Source organism: Sorex araneus, chromosome 5 (assembly GCF_027595985.1).
Source record: "Sorex araneus isolate mSorAra2 chromosome 5, mSorAra2.pri, whole genome shotgun sequence".
Classification (NCBI taxonomy): domain Eukaryota; kingdom Metazoa; phylum Chordata; class Mammalia; order Eulipotyphla; family Soricidae; genus Sorex; species Sorex araneus.
Genome location: NC_073306.1, coordinates 73,314,823 through 73,335,140, shown reverse-complemented (window position 1 = coordinate 73,335,140; position 20,318 = coordinate 73,314,823). Strand labels below are relative to the sequence as shown.

The 20,318-nt window shown below is 46.0% G+C and overlaps 1 protein-coding gene across 1 annotated transcript in view; it reads left to right on the top strand.

The window, feature by feature from the left end:
* Positions 1-20,318, top strand: part of MCOLN2 (mucolipin TRP cation channel 2) — a 61,293-nt gene that overhangs the window by 20,106 nt on the left and 20,869 nt on the right. The window contains exons 3-8 of the mRNA XM_004603317.3: positions 2,856-3,029; positions 4,291-4,444; positions 10,603-10,687; positions 10,790-10,886; positions 13,768-13,867; positions 18,123-18,235. Of these exons, the coding sequence (XP_004603374.1) occupies positions 2,856-3,029; positions 4,291-4,444; positions 10,603-10,687; positions 10,790-10,886; positions 13,768-13,867; positions 18,123-18,235 (723 nt within the window). The remainder of the gene's footprint in view (positions 1-2,855; positions 3,030-4,290; positions 4,445-10,602; positions 10,688-10,789; positions 10,887-13,767; positions 13,868-18,122; positions 18,236-20,318) is intronic.

Sequence of the window (20,318 nt, the reverse complement as noted above, 5' to 3'; positions counted from 1 at the left end):
TCACAACACCCAAAGGGAGAGAGAGAGCAAAAGGGAATGCCCTGCCACACAGGTGGGGTGGGGTAGGGGGTATGGGGTTGGGGTGGTGGGAGGGATTCTGGGACCATTCGTGGTGGAGAATGGGCACTGGTGGAGAGATGGGTACTCGATCATTGTATGACTGAAATGCAAGCACGAAAGTTTGTAAGTTTGTAACTATACCTCACAGTGACTCACTAATAAAAAAATTAAAAAATAAATAAACAAAAAGAGTACTTGCAGGAGCTGGAGCGGGTAAGGTGTTTGCCTTTCATGAGACCAACCTGGGTTTGATTTCCAACATCCCATATGGTTCCCTGAGAACCACCAGGAATAATTCCTTAGTGCAGAGCCAGGAGTAGCCCCAGTGCATCACCGAGTGTGACCCAAAAAATAAAAAAAAAGATAAAAAAGAGTACTTGCAGAACTAAAATAATTGAATTTCTTTGATGATTGTTACCCCTTAACTGGTAGTTAGTAATATACCTTTCCCCCTCTTTTGTTTCATTTTTATTTTTGGCCCCACAGCCAGCAGAACTCAGAGACTGCTTCTGGCTCTGTGGTTAAGAGTGACCTCTTGTAGTTTGGGAAGGAAAATATGCAGTTCTGGGGGTCTGAACCTGAGTCGGCAGGATGCAAGGCCTTAGCCCCTGTCTCCTTTCTATCTGACCCTAAATATCCCACTTTGAAAAAGTATTCTTGGGGCTAGTGCAGGTGCAGATAGTTAAGGCACTTGTCCTGCACACAGCCCACCCAGGTTCAGTCCCCAGCATCACACATGGTCCCCCAGGCACTGCCAGGTATGATCTCTGAATGCAGAGCCTAGAGTAAACCCTGAGCACAGCCAGGTGTCACCGAAAAACAGCACCCAAAAAGTATTCTTAACTTGGTGGCTCGGGTAAAAAAAAAATGTGTTTTGAACTTGAAACAGCGGGGACACTTGGGCAGTCTCAGGCCGGGGCCAGTGCCGGCTCGAGCTCTGGCGAGATTTGACCCAGGTGACCATGCCTTGGCACAGCCGCTTTGCTGCTGAACGAGCAGGATCCAGAGCCAGCTATATTACTTGGGGTCCCAGGGAGTGCTTGCAGCCATGTCTCCAGACTGTGAACTAAGCTTTTGCTCCATGCTGCTCCAAGAAGGAAAATGATGCAATTTCCAACTTAAATCTCCCTGGACTTAATTACTAAAATACAGAAATTCTAAACCAGTAGCGGCCACGTGATTTTATATCTCTTTATTCTCATCAGTGGAAAACTAATTATCAAATGTTTCCTTGTCAATAGGGCCGTATTCTTGGGGGGTAAACTTCAACAAGAATAGTGAGTTCTGTGTTGAAACTCCAACAACAATAGTGAGTTTTGTGTTGAAATATGGAATGTAATCAAGGTAAAGAGAAAAGGAAGTGAAATTTGGCAGTTATGCAGAGGGGGTGGGGGGGTGGGAGGTATACTGGTTTTTTTTTCTTTTTTTGGTAGTGGAATATGGGCACTGGTGAAAGGACGGGTGTTTGAGCATTGTATAATTGAGACATAAGCCTGAAAACTTTGTAACTTTCCACATGGTGATTCAATAAAATAAATTTTTTAAAAAAGTGTTCTTAAAAGCCATGTGCAAAACAGTTGCGATTTAATTTCCAAAGACTAAAACATAACTTGCGACTTTCCTAAGTGCACCAATTATTATTTCTTTATGTACTTACATATTCATATTCTTTCCCTTCCTACTGTTGCAGTTGTTGAGATGGGTGGGAAAATGGAGGAGGGAGGGTGTCACACATCCGTTTGTAGTGTTTGAACACTTGACTACAGTGCTCACCAGGGAATGCAACGCACTTTAGTGGTGGTGCTAACTGCAGGCTCAGCAAGACTCAAACCGTTCTCATGCTGCGTTAGTAAGGGCACACACCTGGCGAGAGAGCACACACTCTGTGGCAGCACTGAGGGTCCTAGATAGTGGGGTATACCAGGGATCAAATGCATGGCCTCATTGAAGCAGGTAGTGTTAGCCACCAAGCCATCCCTTGGCTCTCCCTGTATCATTGTCACTGTCATCCTGTTGCTCATCGATTTGCTCGAGTGGACACCAGTAACGTCTCCATTGTGAGACTTGTTGTTACTGTTTTGGCATATCGAATACGCCATAGGTAGCTTGCCAAGCTCTGTCGTACAGGCAGGATACTCTCGGTAGCTTGCCAGGCTCTCTGAGAGGGACAAAGGAATCAAGCCCGGGTCGGCTTTGTGCAAGGCAATTGCCCTCCCTTCTGTGCTATCGCTCGATCTCCCTGTATCTATTTTTATTTTATTTTATTTTGTTTGGTTGGGGATCTACACCTGATGCTGGTGCTCATGTCCTACTCCGGAATCTGCATGCAGGGACACTCGTATTGGTGCTCAGGGTGTGTGTGGGGGTGCGGCATATGTAGTGCTGGGGATTAAACCAGGTTGGCTGCAAGCAAGTATCCTGCTTCTGTACTCCAGGCCGCTGTCTATTTTTAAAACAATCTGGAATCCAAATGTAAAAAATAAATAAAGTCCGACTTCCCAGCTTAGAAGTCCTTCTTTTATTTTTCTAGCTTAGTTTTCACGAAGAGCCAAAAGTGATAACTTCTTACAGTATGTTGCTGATTTGAATGGTTAGCAGCAGCTTAATGGAATTTTTCTTATTTAAAACTTTAACATTATTGCTCTTAGTAAAAGCTAAATAAGTGAGTTTTTCTTGCTGCTGTTCATAGAGATGGGGGAGGGGGAAGATAAATAAAAAACCTTATGTAGAATAAGAGAGCACTTGCCTCCCTTGATAAATGGTAAAATTCCTGTATTTCTATTTTTCTTTTCTAGCTTGTTCGATTTGGTTTAAGTAACCAGCTGGTAGTTGCTTTTAAAGAAGAAAACACTATTGCTTTTAAACACTTATTTTTGAAAGGTTATTCAGGCGTGGATGAAGATGACTACAGTTGTAGTGTGTACACTCAAGAGGACGCTTACGAAAGCATCTTTTTTGCCATCAATCAGGCAAGTGTTCTGTTGCGAATGACCTATCCTTTAGAAACATACTGACACTTGAACTTATTTATCTCAACAACTACCACAAAAATTAGACCATACTAAAATAGTCTAAGGTAAATATTTCATGAACTCCCCAAAGATGTTTATTGCTATTTCTGTAGCTACACATTTCATCACAGGAATGATATTTTTTTTTTTGGTTTTTGGGTCACACCCAGCGATGCACAGGGGTTACTCCTGGCTCTGCACTCAGGAATTACTCCTGGCCATGCTCAGGGGACCATATGGGATGCTGGGAATCGAACCCAGGTCGGCCACGTGGAAGGCAAACGCCCTACCCCCTGTGCTATCACTCCAGCCCCACAGGAACGATTTTGCCTGTTACAAATTTGTGTTTCTTTTTACTTTGGCTTTGGGGCCACACCCAGCTGTGCTGGAGATCAAACCTCATGGTTCCTGCGTGCAAAGCCTGCATACCAGCCCTTGGCGCTCTCTCCCTGGCCCCATTATTTTTTTAAGTTTTAATTTGCCCCATTCATGCAGAAGTGTCCCAGAATACCAGAGTCTCTTGAATGAAGAGATAGTATGACAAGTTAGGCACATTGTAAAAGTTGTGCTAATGTCAGGGTAAGTTTTGTCAGTCTGTGTTCACGTAAGCTGTCGGGGGTGGTTGGCTTGGGTCTCGGTGATAGGTTAGGAACTGCTCATTGCTTTGGAATAAAGCCGGGGAGGAGACGAGAGTGCCTGGTGATGCCAGTAAACTGGTAACAAGCGGCTGCAATTTTCATGGGAAAGGGATTTTCGCTGAGGTGGTGGTACTGGAGTCAGGCCCTGAAAGCAGTGACCCTCTCAGGATAAAGGGAATATCTAAGCCAGGGAACAGCCAAGGCCCCAGGCCGGAAGGAGCCAGCAGGTTATACTGCTGGAAGTGCTGGCCCTCAGAGAGACACTGGCGGGGGCGCGGGGCGGGGGGCATGCAACAGGGGTGGAGCAGGCTCCAGGTGGGGAAGGCAGGCAACCTAGCGGTGTGGGCTCTAAGAGAGGCTGGGGCACCTGGAACACAAGTTCTGGAGAGGTTTTTGACAGAGGGTATTTCTGCCCAGTCAGGGAAAACTGGCTTGTGGTATTTTACACTGGACAGTCTCCTGAGAAATCTGAGAGAACAGCAGTTGGGGGGTGGAGAGGGGGCTGCAGAGATAGAGTTTGTGAGCTCTGATGGTTGACTCTCAAAAGCTCCTGTGGTTTGTTCTGGTTTTCTTTTAAACAGTATCATCGTCTAAAGAACATCTCCGTGGGGACCCTTGGATACGGAGAAAGTGAAGACAATGGAATTGGCTTGAAAGTGTGTAAGCAGCAGTACAAGAGAGGGGTCGTGTTCCCTTTGAATGAGACTCTGAACATTGACAGCGACATTGAGAGAGGTGATGCGGCCCCCCCCCGCCCCAACGCCTGTCCCCCCCACCCTGGTACCCCTTAACATCAGTGCTGAAGAGCAGGAATGCCCTCCTGGGACGGCAGCCCAAGGCCCACCTTGTTTAGGACAGCCCAGCTGTTGCAGGCTCTCACTTTCACAGTTGCAGAGAGCGTCTGGGCTCAGGAAACTTGGGCTCTAAGTACTAGGTCCAGAGCGCTTTGGTGATAGGTGTAACGCTCTCGGGATTCTTTAGGGGCTAAGCAGGTGTTTCCTGTATAGGTTTTTTGGTTGTTGTTATTGCTCCTCAAGGAGGGGTTAGGGTTTTTGAAAAGAGAAATCTGCTTTTATTCAATACTAGGTGTACAATGCTTTATATTCCTTATTTGTATCATGACCTTGTAAAACCTAGTCCTATTCGTCAGCATTAGCTGTGATTAGTATCAGTTTTCTGTCTTAGGAAATGACTCAACAAAAAGCTCAGATGAAGTGGGATCCTTGGGTAGAATCTGTTGCGAATTTAAAAGCAGGCACATAGGGAGGGGCTGTGGCTCAGTGGTGGAGTGCATGCCCACACCTGGGAGGCCCTGCATGCCATCTGAGGCCTGGTTTGTGCCCCACCATTGGAGACAGCAACAGCAACAAGCGACAATAAGAAAACAACCTTATTACTGGAAGTCTAAATTTGACTTAAGACTCTAGAGCTCTTGTTATTCATTCAACAAACCTGTCTTATTTGTCTGTTTTCCCAAGCAGTGTCCATGTGTCCATGGGGGGGTCATGGCCAGCAGTTCTCAGCCATCTGAGCTGCTGGTTCAGAACGAGGGTCTCAGGGTATGGTGCTCAGGCCTTGTGGTCCTGGGGATCACTGGGACCACCCTACTGGGGTTCTGGGGTTTCCAGGGCTGTACCCTGTGAAGTGTGGATACCTCCATGGAGCAAGGCACACACGTGCCGTTGCCCCTTTGCTATTTCCCCAGGCTCCCAACCAACTTTGTCTTCTATGTGAGGTTGTGAAGATGAATCCCCCAGGGCTGAAGTAGCTAGCAGTCAGAAGCTATGGAAGTCAGAAGATCATAGGCACAGTTTAAACCGGGGAGGGAAGGGGATTGGTTTGGGCTGTGGCCATCCTCAGTGATGCTCGGCGTCAGTGGATGCTCCAAAGGTGAAAGCTAGGGCTGATGCCACTGCATGTGCCTCACTGATACTCTCGAAAGCTCTGTGACTCAGGGGGAGGCATCACACAAGTGACCCACCTATTGCTTTTCATAACGGAACTCTCCTGGAAAACAGATGTAAGAAATGTGATCAAAGCTCAGGTCTCTGGCTGAGTAGAACATGGCGTGGCAGGAAGCAGGATTTCTTTCTGGACAGTGGTACCTGCCATTATTTCCTCTCTGCCAGAATATGGATTGTGTGTGTGTGTGTGTGTGTTGCAGGGGAGCACAACCCTCGATGCTCAGAGCTCTCTCCTGGCCCTAAGCTCAGGAATCACACCTGGAGGTGCTTGGGAGACTTTATGGGATGCTGAGGATCAAACCTAGTCAGCCGTGTGCAAGGCCTAACCCTCAGTATTATCTCTCCTGTCCCTGGAATATGGATTTTTAAAAAAAAAACCAAAAGGAAGGAACTTGATTAATTTGTTTTTGAGAAATTGCTTGTATACTCATTATACTCTTTGAGTTGTTAAATATGATTTATCGAAAGAAGTCTTTTTGCAAAGAAAAGAAAATACCTACTCACAAGATAAAAAGAATATTCTTAATAAACTTGAGAGTGGATTTTAGTTAATTTTCTTAAATGCATTGGATGAAGCCCAAAGATGGCATAAATGAGAGTTAAGTTTGAACTTATTAGGGACATCATAGATTTTCATTTTGTTTTTTTGTTTTGGGATGCCAGGGATTAAACACAGTGCCACCCACAAGCAGGGGAAATGAACTACAAGTGAACTAAGCTGAGGTCCACGTAGTGGGTAAGATAGTTTAAGTAGGGAACTAGTAGCTATCTAGATGAGTTGATTGCAGGTTGTGCATTGTGTTCACAGTGTAGGGAATCACCTTCCCGTGGATGGCCTGTGGACCAGGGTTGTCGCTGTTCGGGCCAAGGGTCTTCCTGTGTTCCTGCTATGGACCCACCTCTCCATTTGTGTCTCCAAGTCTGTAGCACTACATTTCAGTCTCCGTTAGGAATCTTGCTCTAAATACTTTTCATTTCAAATGTATTTTCAGTGTCTTCTGTTCTCCTTTCCACATGATGTTCTAACACTCCATGATTGTTTCTGCTGTTTTAAGAACATATCCAATCCATCCTCCCTTCTTTATCTAAGATCTATTTCTCTAGTCTTGTTCATTTGCTGGAATTCTTTGTTGTGTAAGTGAAAATTATTTGAATGCTGAGGTTGCCCATCTTAGACTATGTTCTCTTTGAAGCGTCAGGCTTTTGTCATACTTTAGAAAAAAATAAAAGAAAAACAAAGCTCAGTTCTTAGGTTGTGCTGCCACCATGTGCTCAGTGGCCAAATAGCAGTAACTGTGGCAATAAAGCTACAAGTAAACCTGGAGGCTCTAAAAACAGATTTAAAGAAAGACTCACTCAAGAACTGCAAACAATGTAACATAAAATTTGAGTAAAATTAATTTATAAGGCAAATTATAGAGAGTGTAGTTAAAATTTTTTCAGTCATACTTCTCTGCATCTAATATGCAGAGATGTATATTAGGAAACTTTATACTAACTTTATACTAAGTTTATTCCTAAGATGTATATTAGGAAACTTTAGGAAAAACCCAAATGTAAAATCCAGAACTACTTCTCTGTCATATTTTCATGTAGAATGTCAATCAGACTTAGCCATGTAGAGAGCAAAGAAAACATGGAACAGGCTTTCTGGCCATTAACCTTCCCATAGTAGAAATAAATTTTTCATTTGTGTGTTTTGAATAAAAGCAGGTCTTGGAGCTCTGCTTTCTAATATTATCTAGATATATAGCAATAGCACAGCAAGTAGGGCGTTTGCCTTGCACAAAGCCGACCCGGGTTTGATTCCTCCATCCCTCTTGGAGAGCCCGGCAAGCTACTGAGAGTATCCCACCTGCACAGCAGAGCCTGGCAAGCTGCCAAAAACAGTAACAAGTCTCACAATGGAGACGTTACTGGTGCCCACTCAAGCAAATCGATGAACAACGGGACGACAGTGCTACAGTGCTACTTCTCTGCATCTAATATGCTGTAATTTTTAAAAAACAGCTTTTTTCTTCTTTTTTCTCTTTAATTTTAGGGATACACCTAATGGTACTCAGGGCTTCTGGTTCTGCATTCAGGAACCACTCCTGGAGGACCTGGGGGATCATATGGGGTTCCGGGGATCAAACCAATATCAGCAGCATGCAAGGCAAGCACCTTCATCCCTGAATCATCTGTCAAATCCATGAAAATTCGTTCTGAAGTTCTGAAGGCAGCAAGTAGAAAAATCTAGATGTTGAAGTCAGAGAATCTTCAGATAATAGGTTCTCGGGAATTTTCATCAAGTTCTCCATGTCTAGCCTGTGTGGTTTCAGAAAAAGACTTTGTTCCTAATTCATCTAAGTCAAAAAAATTGGAAGAAAAACTGGAAACATTAGTTTTGTTGCAGAGAGATAGATGGCGCACCCTAATGATGAGTTTTGGGGAAATAATAAAACTAAAAAATTGTCTATCCCTGAAGTAGCCCAAAGGCAGGAGGACTGCATCCCTCTGAGATGCAAAGTCTGAGCTCTTTGGAGAAAATGAGCTACCATCCAAACAGAGAAACTAAGGCACCATCCAGAGAAGGATGGATTCCCCCCCCATCCCCTTAAAAAAGAGCTTTGAGAGACTCTAAAGGTCATAATAAGAATCCGGGGGCTGGAGTGAAAGCACGGCGGGTAGGGCGTTTGCCTTGCACGCGGCCAGCCTGGGTTCCATTCCCGGTATCCTATATGGTTCTCCGAGCACTGCAGGAGTAATTCCTGAGTTCAGAGCCAGGAGTAACCCCTGAGCATTGTTGGGTGTGACCCCCCCCCAAAAAAAAAAGAATCCGAAAGGGCCATTCAGAGTCCAAGGATAGTTTTTTGTGACAGTGCCCAGATTAACTTTTCTCTGCAGTGAGCATTCCAGGCCAAGACAGGAAGAAGCTCTTCTATAAAACCAACTTTGGAAAGGTGTGTAGGGCTCTCTGCCCTGGAGATTGGCCAGATCTTGACCCAAAATATGTGCTTTTTTTTTCTAACTTTATGGCCCATTCTCCAACCTGGAGACAGGCCTGCATTTCAACTTGATGCCTACTCTTGGCTTTTCCCTCTGGGGAAGACCGTATTTTCTCTTTTTTTTTTTCTTTTTGGGTCACACCTGGCGATGCTCAGGGGTTCCTCCTGGCTCTGCACTCAGGAATCACTCCTGGCGATGCTCAGGGGACCATATGGGATGCTGGGAATCGAACCCGGGTCAGGTGCGTGCAAGGCAAACGCCCTACCCGCTGTGCTATCGCTCCAGCCCCCGTATTTTCTCTTGAACAAGCATCTTTCTCTCTCTTTCCCTCCCTTCACATGTCTCTAAGTAAACTTCTTTGAATGAAACTCTCTCACTTCACCATTTTACCTCCTGAAATTCTTTTCTGCGAGGGAAGGTGACGTTCCTGGAAAACGGAGGACGGACTTGCTTTCCTTTTCCTGCAAAGAGCAATTTCTTGCTCCGGCCTGAGTCCACAGCTTCCTGAGATCATGGGTGTTGGGGACCAGTAGAATAAGTGATCTCCAGACACAACTTGATATGCCTTGAGGGGCTGGTGGCATTCTAGTGTCCAGTGCTCACAGATGGCTTTACCATCCCTGACCCTCATCAGGCATTCCTGGGGTGACCGATGGGGGGGTTGGTAGATGGGTGACAGTGATATAGTGATACTCATTCCAATTTTAATTAATTTAATTTAATTTAATTCCAGTTTAAAATTGTTTTGCAAATAAAAATCTAGTTTCTCTACATCTGACCTATTTGCATAAGGGCAATAAGATTAGAGAGCCATGCAGACTAGTGGTTTTCAACATGACTCTGGAGTTGGAAATGGCTGACACTGGCTCTTTTACTTTGCTGGATATTTTCATAAGAAGTTGAGCTCTTAATGGTTTCTCAGGACTCTCGGGAGTCAAAGCAAAAATCTCACTGTTATTCTCTGCCTGCAATAGCTATGTCTTTGGGTTAATTTCTTTTCTTGTGCAAAGTTCCAAAATATACTAGAGTTTCTGGGTTTTTTTTGTTTGTTTGACTTACGGCCGTCCACTGTTGACTCAGTGGTGTCTTCTGACTCTGCCCTCAGGAATTACTCCTGGCTGTGCTTGGGGGACCATATGGGATGCTGAGAATTGAACCTAGCTTGCCCAGGTGCAAGGCAAACTCCCTAGCCACTGTACTCTCACTTTGGCTTCACTATTGGAGTTTCTGGACCTGCAAAGGTATCCTTCTTGATTCTCCTGATATATTGTCTGGCACCAAGATATCACCAAAGTTTTAGGCTGCTTTCTCTTTGTTAGCTTTCTCAAATCCAGCCAAAGTGTCAGAAGTATAGCCTTCTTGCCAGTAGTTAATTATAGAGAAACATAGATTATTTAGATATATGCAAAAAAATATTGACATGAAAATGAGAATACTTACTCTTAAAAGTTTTCACATTCTGATGCTATCAGAGAGAGAAAGGGGAAAATGTTTTAGTTCTATTCACAAAAAGGCCCAATTTACCATTGCTGCAGGCCACAACTGAAAACAGAGAAAAAAAATATTTCCTCAAATCTCAAATGGAAAAGACAAAATGTAAAAGCAAAATATTGATGTCTCCCTCCAAATATTAAAATTGCATTTGTCTGCAATAATCCGTTCAGTCCTATGACCCTTAAGTAGTCCTGTGATCTTGCAGGACATGATCTCAGGAGCTCCATGACGCTGCTCCTCTCGTTCCTCGGGGAGCTGGAGCTCCGTCACGGAGGGCAGTGTCTGTGAGAGGCTTATTAAAGGTCTGTCCTTCCCTTTGCCATCAGTAAGGTTATGTTGGGACATATTTGGAACATTGTATGGATCTTGCATCTCATCATACTCTGATCCACTCATTTTAGCATTTACTCTTGCCTGAAGTGACCGTGTGTGTTTTCATTGTCCTAGATTGTGACCACTTGGCCCTCCTGACTCTTTCCCAGAAGCCCCAGGAGTGGAAGAACTCGCCCTTCTTCAGACTAGATTTTTATCGGTAAATGTATCTGAAGTCATTTCCCAGGAGACGGGAATGGGGAGAGAAGAAGAAAGCAGTGAGACTCTGTCACTCCATTCCTTGTGGAATTTCCTTTTTCAGGCTCTTACACGTGGAAATCTCCTTTCGCCTTAAAGGCATTGACCTACAGACAATTCACTCCCGAGAGCTGCCAGACTGTTATGTCTTCCAGAACATGGTAAGGGTCTATTTTATTAAGCCGTGTTTGTGATTTTTCTCTACCCTTTGTAGATGCTGAGTGTAAAACACCCCCATCTGTAGGTGTATTGGAAGCAGTTGAATTTAAAACATTTTCATTTAAACTACTTCAATAGTGACAGGATAGAGCAGGATGTGAATCCAGAGTGTCCCAGTCAGGCATGCACCTTCTCACGACCTATACCCTGGGGTATCTCAGCTGTTTCAGTGGCATGAGAGCATGAGTGATGGGACAGCCATTGCTTCTGAAAATAAAGCAGCCCTTTCCAACTTTAAAGTCTATTTGATTGTTATTTTTAACCTGTGATAGCTCCTCTGGAGCATTCAGGGGCTCAAGGGCCACTCCTGGCAGAACGTGGCCAAGCAGGCTGGAGGTTTCAATGCTGAGTTTTGAAGATGAGGTACTGCTCCAGCCCAGCAGTGCGGGAGGCCACCAGGCCCACGCCCAGTGCTTGGGGCTCATGTGGTTCCAGTCTCGATCTGGGGGCTGTGTACGTGAAATTCAGGCACCCCTTTTGCCCGAGCCATCTCCCTGGTCACCTTTCCCACCTTATAAAAATTTAATTGTGGGGGCTGGAGCAATAGCACAGTGGGCAGGGTGTTTGCCTTGCACGTGGCAGACCAGGGTTTGAATCCCAGCATCCCATATGGTCCCCCGAGCACCGCCAGGATTAGTAATTCCTGAGTGCATGAGCCAGGAATAACCCCTGTGCATCACCAGGTGTGACCCAAAAAGCAAAAAAAAAAAAATTGATTATGGATTGGAAAGAGTTTGGGAGAGTGGATTTGACCTCCTGCTTTCCTGATTTTTATTTTTGGGCCATCTCAGGCAGTGCTGAGGATTGAATGCAGAGTCCCGCATGCAAAACCTGTGCTCTGGGCCTTTACACCATCTCCCTAACCCTCCAAATACATTATTTTTGGAGAGGGTGTAGTTTTGCGCCATCCCCTGCACTGTTCAGGAGCTATTCCTGGCTCTGTGCTTAGTCAAGAGTGACCTGGTGGAGTTCATGGGACCATATCTGGTGCCAGAGATCAAACCTGAGTCAGGTCACAGGGCTGCATGCAAGGCAGGCACCCTTGTCCTACCCCTCCAGCTCCTGATGGTGCATTTTGAAAGAAGTGTACGGTGAGTGTTTAAAGTGCCCATACTGTCCTCCCCACTTTTAACAGAAGGTCTTTGCAAAGGTAACTTATTTTCGAAGCTGGAGAACAGACCTTGGAGAGTGTCTTTAGGTCACTTGAGTGTGTGACCTAAAGTACAGTCTGCAGAGCACGGGAGGCTGCTTCTCTTTGGGTTGAGGCACGTTTGGGAGAGTCCTCCCCTTTGTGGGAGAGCCTCCTGTCTTCCGTCTTTCACGGAGCATCATACAGGGTTCTTTACTGTTTATGGAGACATTCTGAGCTTTGAAGCTAAGAAGTGAGAGTTAAAATTTGTCATGTCCATCACTGGCTTAGCTACTCAGAAGAGAGCTTCATGCAGTCTATAGAAGCTCATGACTCCCAACCACCGCACCTTTGGCCATGCTGTAGAAACTGTCCGGTAGAAGAGACAGAATGAGACAGAGAAATGAAAAGTCATTGTAAATTGTGACATTGCAGTAAGCAACAAGAACTAGTATGAGTCTACCCACTCCCACCCCGTGCCCACTTGGTGACACCCCAAGGTATTACAAAATCCCAAATAGTCACCAGCAACAAGATTGGAGCGTGAATGTGTATGTGACCTGTGGTTAAACCCACAAGCACATGAGCATTGCAAGCACAAGCCTGGCCTAATGTGATCCAAAGTATTCTTGCGATCAAGCAAGAAGCCTGAGAAATAACCACAAGTTAGCCACTAACCCTAGCACCCACGATACTGGTTTCTATCAGAAAGCCTCTGAACTACTTCTCCAAAGCTCTAAATGCTCAGCATCTATTGATATACTTGAAATAGAATGAGGAAGATGTGGTGGGTATTTGGAATTCTTAAATGTACCCTGCCAACTAGGAGTTTACTAACGCAGTGGTTTTCAACCTTTTTACACTTGTGGGTTGACGAAACTAGGAGAAACATTTTGTAGCTGCTAAGGAAGAATTTTTTTTTAATTTAGTAGTGTTTATAAGAGTAAAATATAAGAGTAGCACTACAGTATTTATAAGAGTAGCACTACATGATCTAGGTGTAACGGGTTAAGTGACAATCACTTTTTTGTGGCCTGGCAGAAAATTCCTGTGGACCATCACCAGTCTATAGACTGGCAATTGAAAACCAATGTCTGAAGGTACATGAAAAAGAATTTCCAGCAAGAAAAAAGCCTACAGATTCATATCGGAAGTATTAATTTGAAGTAAATGTTTGTAGGGGAAGCAGAGTGTGTTTGGGTCACACCCAGTGGTATTCCAGGGTCACTGCTGACTCAGTGCTCAGAGGTCTCTCACAAAAGAACATCGTATATCATGTGGTTCTGGAGACTGAGTCACAGTTGACTGCATGCACAGTAGGGCCTTAACCTCGGTTCTCTCTGTTCCATTGAGGAAAAGACCTTTAAGTTCCAAGTAGTATAACTGAGATCTTTATTCTCTCTCGTCCAAGACTAGTGAGTTCTCTTCTTTGTTCCCAGGAATGGAGTTTCATTTTAGGATTTCTCTGAACCAGAATGTTGATTTTCTTAAATCGTGTTTATTCCCCTTTCGCAGCATGTTTTTTTTTCATTGATTATAGAAAATGGTGAAGGCAGCATGTGATGACATGTCCTTAGTGTCGTTCTTTTTGGATTAGCACGCTGTTTGCATGCTGCAGATATTCTCAGAAGAAAATATCAAAGGAGTCTTATTTTCTTCTGGGTTGTAACCTCCTTGTGCTTTTGTGTCTCCAGATTGTCTTTGACAATAAAGCACACAGCGGCAAAATCAAAATCTATTTTGACAGTGAGGCCAAGATTGAAGAATGCAAAGACTTGAATATATCTGGAACTAGTAAGTATGTTATATACTGAACCATTGCTTTTTATCATTTTATTTTAGGATCTGGGATATTTGTGTGGTTTATTTGGACAGTGATAGAGCTCAAAAAACTCAGATTTTGAGTATTCAGTTGCAAAAAGCATTTTTTAGTACCTAGTTTTTTGTTTTTGTTTTGGGGGCCACACCTGGTGGTGCTCAGGTCTTGCTCCAAGTTCTGTGCTCAGGGATGATTGCTGGCAGAACTTAGTGAACTTGTGTGTGCTGGGAATCAAGGTCAGCAACATGCAAGCACCTTGCCTGCTGTACTAGCTCTAACCCTGCACTGTTATTCAAAAAATCATGATTATATTAGAAGATGTAGGAAGGTCTAAGATTTAAGTGTTTGGAGCCTGGGGCTGGAGTGATATAGTATAGCAGGAAGGGCATTTTCCTTGCATGCGGCTGACCTGGGTTCGATTCCCAGCATCCCATATAGTCCCCTGAGCACCGCCAGGAGTAATTCCTGAGTGCAGAGCCAGGAGTAACCCCTGTGCATCGCTGGGTGTGACCCAAAAAGCACCCCCCCCCAAAAAAAAAGAGTCTGGAGCCAGGGTTAATCTTGGTTCATTTACTATGGCTGTGATCTTAAACAGATGATTTAACCTTCTCCCTGTGTCTCAGTCTCTTTCTCTTCAAAGTGAGGATAATTATAGTCCTTTCATTCGAGGATATTGAGTATTAAATGGGTCTATGTAAAAGCAAAGCGCTGAGAACAAGAGTTGGCACACAGTGCCTACCAATGGAGGCGGTCATGCTGATAAAGCCCTAAAGTGTTGTGGATCATTGTAAGTTGGTGGAGGTACCAAAGGCAGAAAGATAAAAAACCCAAAAGTTCCTTTTGATGGGCGGGGGGGCAGCATGGAAAACAAAATCTAACAGGGGTTCACTCTTGACTGTGTCCGGGGATTGTATGTGGTGCGAGGGATTGAACCCGGGACAGCTGCAAGCTAGGTAAGCACCATATCAGGTGTACTACCTCTCTAGCCAGTTTTCCCATTTTTATTTATTTAATTTATTATTATTATTATTATTATTATTTTGCTTTTTGGGTCACATCTGGCGATGCATGGGAGTTACTCCTGGCTTTGCACTCAGGAATTACTCCTGACGGTGGTCAGGGGACCATATGGGATGCTGGGACTCGAACCCGGGTCGGCTGCGTACAAGGCAAACACCCTACCTGCTGTGCTATCGCTCCAGCCCCAGTTTTCCCATTTTTAAGTGAGGCCTACTTTAAGAGGTTATGATTTGGTCCTAGTTATAGCTACGAATGGAAGGTGTAAGATGCCCTCCTGGTTCCCCACAGGCTTCCTGTCCCGATGTCCCAGGAATTGACCCTCTTCCTTCTGCCCAATTCCCTTCATTCAAAAAAATTCCCAGCAGTGCTGGGGATTGAGCCAGTGCCGCAAGCCAGACAAGTGTTTTAACCTTTGTATTTTCTCTCCAAATGCGCCCCCTCCCCTCTCTCTTCCCAAATGATCTTGAGCGCTGTTGCTTTCTTACCTAACCGTGGATGGCATTTTCAGAGGTCTTGAACCACTCAGTAGAAAACGACCATTGACAGTTGCTGTGGGTTGCTGGGTTTATTCTCTCTCTCTTTTTTTTGGTTTCTGGGTCACACCCAGCGATGCACAGGGGTTACTCCTGGCTCATGCACTCAAGAATCACTCTTGACGGTGCTTGGGGGACCGTATGGGATGCTGGGAATCGAACCCAGGTCGGCCGTGTGCAAGGCAAACGCCCTACCCACTGTGCTATTGCTCCAGCCCCTGCTGGGTTTATTCTCACAAACACCTGCTGCAGACCATTTTCTCTCTCCTCCCCAGGTCCATGACTCAGGCCTCGGTGCTCCCCAGGTTTCATAGCTGAGTGCCCGAGGCTAAGCTAGGTGCTCAGTGTGTGACAGACAGGCCAGCTGCACTTCTGCACCCTGGGATAAGCTTCGGCACCCACAGCACTGTTCTGGGGCCCTGGTCACTACACCTATGGACATGCTGGCGTCGCTCCTCTTCTATGAACATGCCGATTTCTCAGAGGAGCTGGCACAGTGCAGCGCCCCAAGTTCAGACTCGCCCCAAGCTCTTCTTTTCTCATCCTCACACGTTGCTGCTCCCCATCTTCCACGCCTCCATCCTCCCTAGCCTGCATTTCTGTCTGTGTCCACACCCAGGGCTTCTGCTGCTGCCGTGTCCTCTGTCTGTTTGTAAGTGTTGGCTGGAGGGCTCAACTCAGTAAACCCAGGACAGAAAACCCGAAGCCGTTCTCAGCTGACCCAGCTTCCTTCTTCTGAGGCCCACGTGGCTTCCAGAGGATTCCGCTCACCCCTGATCGGGCCTTCTCTCCCTCTGCCTCTAACCTGCCTTCACAAGTTCTAGCAGGTCAGTCAAAGAGTGCTTTTCTCGTGTCTTCTTGCGGGGTCTCTGCATGATTTGGAAGCAGGGTGAAACATTACACTGGGCACAGTCATTCCCTTGTTGAACAAAATGCATAGCTTATTTTGGGGAGGGCTGCATCCTGCTGTGTTCATGACTTACTCCTCGTCCCACTCTCAGGGATCACTCTGGGGACAATATGGGGTGCCAGGGTTGGCCACGTGCAAAGCAATCACATGAACACTGTACTGTCTTTCTGGTTCCAAAATAAGTTTGTGGGGTTTTTCTTGTTTGTTTTGGGTTCACACCTGTCAGTGCTCAGGGGCTATTCCTGGCTCTGTCACCATTAGAGTCACCCCTAGCAGTGCTGGTGGGTGTAGTCAAATCAGGGTCAGCCAGGTGCAAGGCAGGTGCCTTATCCTCGGTACTGTCTGTCCATATCAGGGCCCAGCTTGTAGTGGGGAGAGATGATATCATAATAGCCACTCTCCACCGTTGTTTCTTGCCTGGGGTCCTTCCAAGTGCTTCCACACAGAACCTTATTTAACAACAAACCCCATATGCAGGTATTTTTCATCTTGCCCATTTTTCTGATGAGAAGACTGGGCAGACTTCCTTGAGGCATCATAAACTTCAGGGCCAGAGACTTTAACCCAGGCCATTAGGCTGCAGAGACAGGCCCTTTTGCCTTTTTCACTGTCCCTGCTCCTTTGAAGCACTTACGAGTCAGTGGGTCACTAGGCAAAGGGGACTAGAAGGAGCTGTCCATGGGGACCCGGAGGTGGGGTTATTGTCATTTGAAAGGGCACCAGAGTGGGTTCGACTCCTTCGTCCCTCTCGGAGAGCCCGGCAAGCTACCAAGAGTATCCTGCCCGCACAGCAGAGCCTGGCAGGCTACCTGTGGCGTATTCCATATGCCAAAAACAGTAACAACAAGTCTCACAATGGAGACATTACTGGTGCCCACTCGAGCAAATTGATGAGCAGCGGGATGACAGTGATAGTGACAGTGATACCACAGTGGGTAGGTAGAGATGGGCATTTAGGGATTCTGTTCTTAGGAAGATCTGAAACTCCCAGCTTGAGTCATTCAAATATGAGTGACAGGAGGGCATGCTCCAGGCAGAGGGATCAGTGTGTGCAAAGTCCTCCTGGACCCAGCAGGAGAGTAAACTGGTTACTTGTGGGGGCGGAAGGGGAGGAGGAAGGAGAGAGAAACGGGAAATGGAGAGAGTGAGTGGGGAGGGGGGCAAGGGGGACAGGGAAAGCTGAGTGGCTGAAGAGGGGTTGCTGGGTGGACAAAGGGCCCAGGAGGGTGGAACCAGAAGACTTGGGAGGACAAAGTAATAGAAAGGGTAAGGCTCCATCTTCCTCATGTGTGAAGACAAAGAGCTGTCCTCTACCTGCCGTTCCAGGAGGGTATTTTCTCCAGGTTCAGAGGAAGCTTCTCAGACTGGCACTCTCTGCTGGCAAGGACTGGGTCAGGTTGAGAGGCAGAAACAGGCATTCTGAGTGGTGGCGGGTAAGCTGTTCCTGTCCAGATCCAGGAGAGTTTGATGTACTTTTATGAGCAACGACTCCGAGTTTATCCATTTGGCCTCTTTTGAACGAAGCCCCAAAGCACCACCTTCTGCAGAATTCTGTAGTAAATACTTACAAACGTGTTGTAATCCATCTAGGATGTGTTTTTAAACCTCCCACGCCCGGGCTTGCCTGGCCTTACTGGTGGACTGCAGGGCGTTTGCTTTGTTTCTGGTGTTGAAGGTGTTACCAGGTAACCTTCTTTCCAGACTGCCATCTTATTTGGAAATGATGCCCACGTCGGGTGCACTTCATGCTAACGTTTATCTCCCCAGTCCAGAAGAACACTCAGTACGTCCTTATATTTGATGCACTTGTCATCGTGACATGCTCGGCGTCTCTCGTCCTGTGCACCAGGTCCATCGTGCTGGCTGTACGGCTGCGCCGGGTGAGTGTACCTCCCGTCCCCCGCCGGCCCTGCGCTGGGGTCCCTGCTGCTTTTGCACCTTGACTAAATCACAGATTAGACCCCTGTGCATGATTGCATCCCAGGAGGCATTAAACCCCCGGAGGTGCAGGAAGCGATAGAGGCTCCGGTGTGTCAGGGGGAATCAGATAATTATCCTGCTTAAAGCTGAGCTGGTAAACACAGGTGCACAGTCGTGAACTCAGACTCTTGAATGTTTCCAGAATAAATGAGGTCTCTTTACATGCAGGAGTTATCTTAAGCACAGAGGCGTGGTACATGAGTAATGAGCACACAAAATACTATATTCTATTTTGGGGGTGGGGGAGGGGCGGGGGTTGTTCCCAAGCAGTGCTCAAGCAGTCCGGGAGCCCCTGCTGGAAATAATAAGCTTGGCTGGCGGGTCCCTACAAGGGCCTGGGGATGTGGTACCGCTCAGTTCTGCGGTGCGGATCCTCAGGCTTCCTGAGATTTATTTCCCCAGCAAGACTTAGGAGACCAGGTAATGACCCCTAACCCCTGTACTGTCTCCAGCCCACTGCATGCCTTTTTTTTTATTGTCAAGCAGTGACATTTTAAAAAAAATTCTCCCCTGGGTTGAGTTATACCTTTTATTTTTTATTTATTTATTTATCTATTTTAAGTTTTTATTTTATTGAATCACCATGAAAAAAATACAAAGCTTTCAGGTTTAAGTCTCATTCATATAATGATTGAACCCCCATCCCTTCACCAGTGCACATATTCCACCACCAAGGACCCCAATATACCCCCCTCCCAACCACCCCCCACCTAAGTGGCTAATGATCTTCACTTTATTCTCTCTATACTTTGAATACATTCAATATTTCAATAGAGAACTCACTGTTATTGTTTGGAATTTTCCCCCAACAATCAGGCCTGCTGAACAGACATCATTTAATAATTTCTTTTCATTGCTGAGAATGAAGACTCTATTGGGTCTTTTTTTTTTTTTTTTTTTTTTTGCTTTTTGGGTCACACCCGGCAATGCACAGGGGTTACTCCTGGCTCTGCACTCAGGAATCACTCTGGGCGGTGCTCAGGGGACCATGTGGGATGCTGGAATCAAACCCGGGTCAGCCGCATGCAAGGCAAACACCCTACTCTCTGTGCTATCGCTCCAGCCCCCTGAGCTCGGTTTTGGATTTCTGATATTTTAGCTCAGTTCACAGCCTAGATGCATTTCTGTAAGAAGCCGCTCTGGGTGCCAAAATGGGTTAGAAGACCTCTCGGATCATAGTCTTTAGGAGAGACTATGTTTTGCGCTCAGCAGCTCTGGATCTTATCTGGGCCGAGGGCATGCCAGTAACACCCCCTTCCCATGATCACCTAAGAGCCACAAACTGCAAAATTCATACCTCTGGCTTGGGAGTCTTAGAAGGTGGCTTTCGCCACGTGGATGTTGCCGCTGCCGCCATTTTCTGCACAGAGAAACAGGGTGGAGAGGAAAAATCCATCCCCGGGCCACACAGAGTTGTAGCACAGCTCACAGTCTAGATGCATTTCTGTAGGAAGCTGCTCTGGGTGCCAAAATGGGTTAGAAGACCTCTCAGATCCTAGTCTTTAGGAGCAGAGGGTCTGAGTTATACCTTTTAAAGGTTAGGCCTCTTGTGAATAATCACCCTCAAGGGCTCATGACCCGTGTGTTGACCAGAGCTGAGACCCTGAGAAATGGGGGGTCATCAGAATGTCCTTTCTGAAGTGAGGTCATACTCTGCACTGAACTTTCCTTACCCCTGAACATCGATGAACTTACGGAATAAATATTCATCTTCCTTATCCACCCGCCTTGGATCCCTTGAAATTTTGAATCCCAGGTTGGGGTCCTGGTTCTACCAGAGTAAGGAAGAATATTGGGGTGCCATGGAGCCCATTGTGGCCTACCTGGACGCGGGTCCTGACTTAAGTTCTCTGGTCTCCGTTTCCTCCTCTGGAAGATTGGTCTAATGGACCCCCCTCAGGGTGGTTGCCAGATGGAATGAGTTGATAATATACAACTAATCTGTTAGATGTACGTTTGCACTGTGCTATGTGTCAGATATTA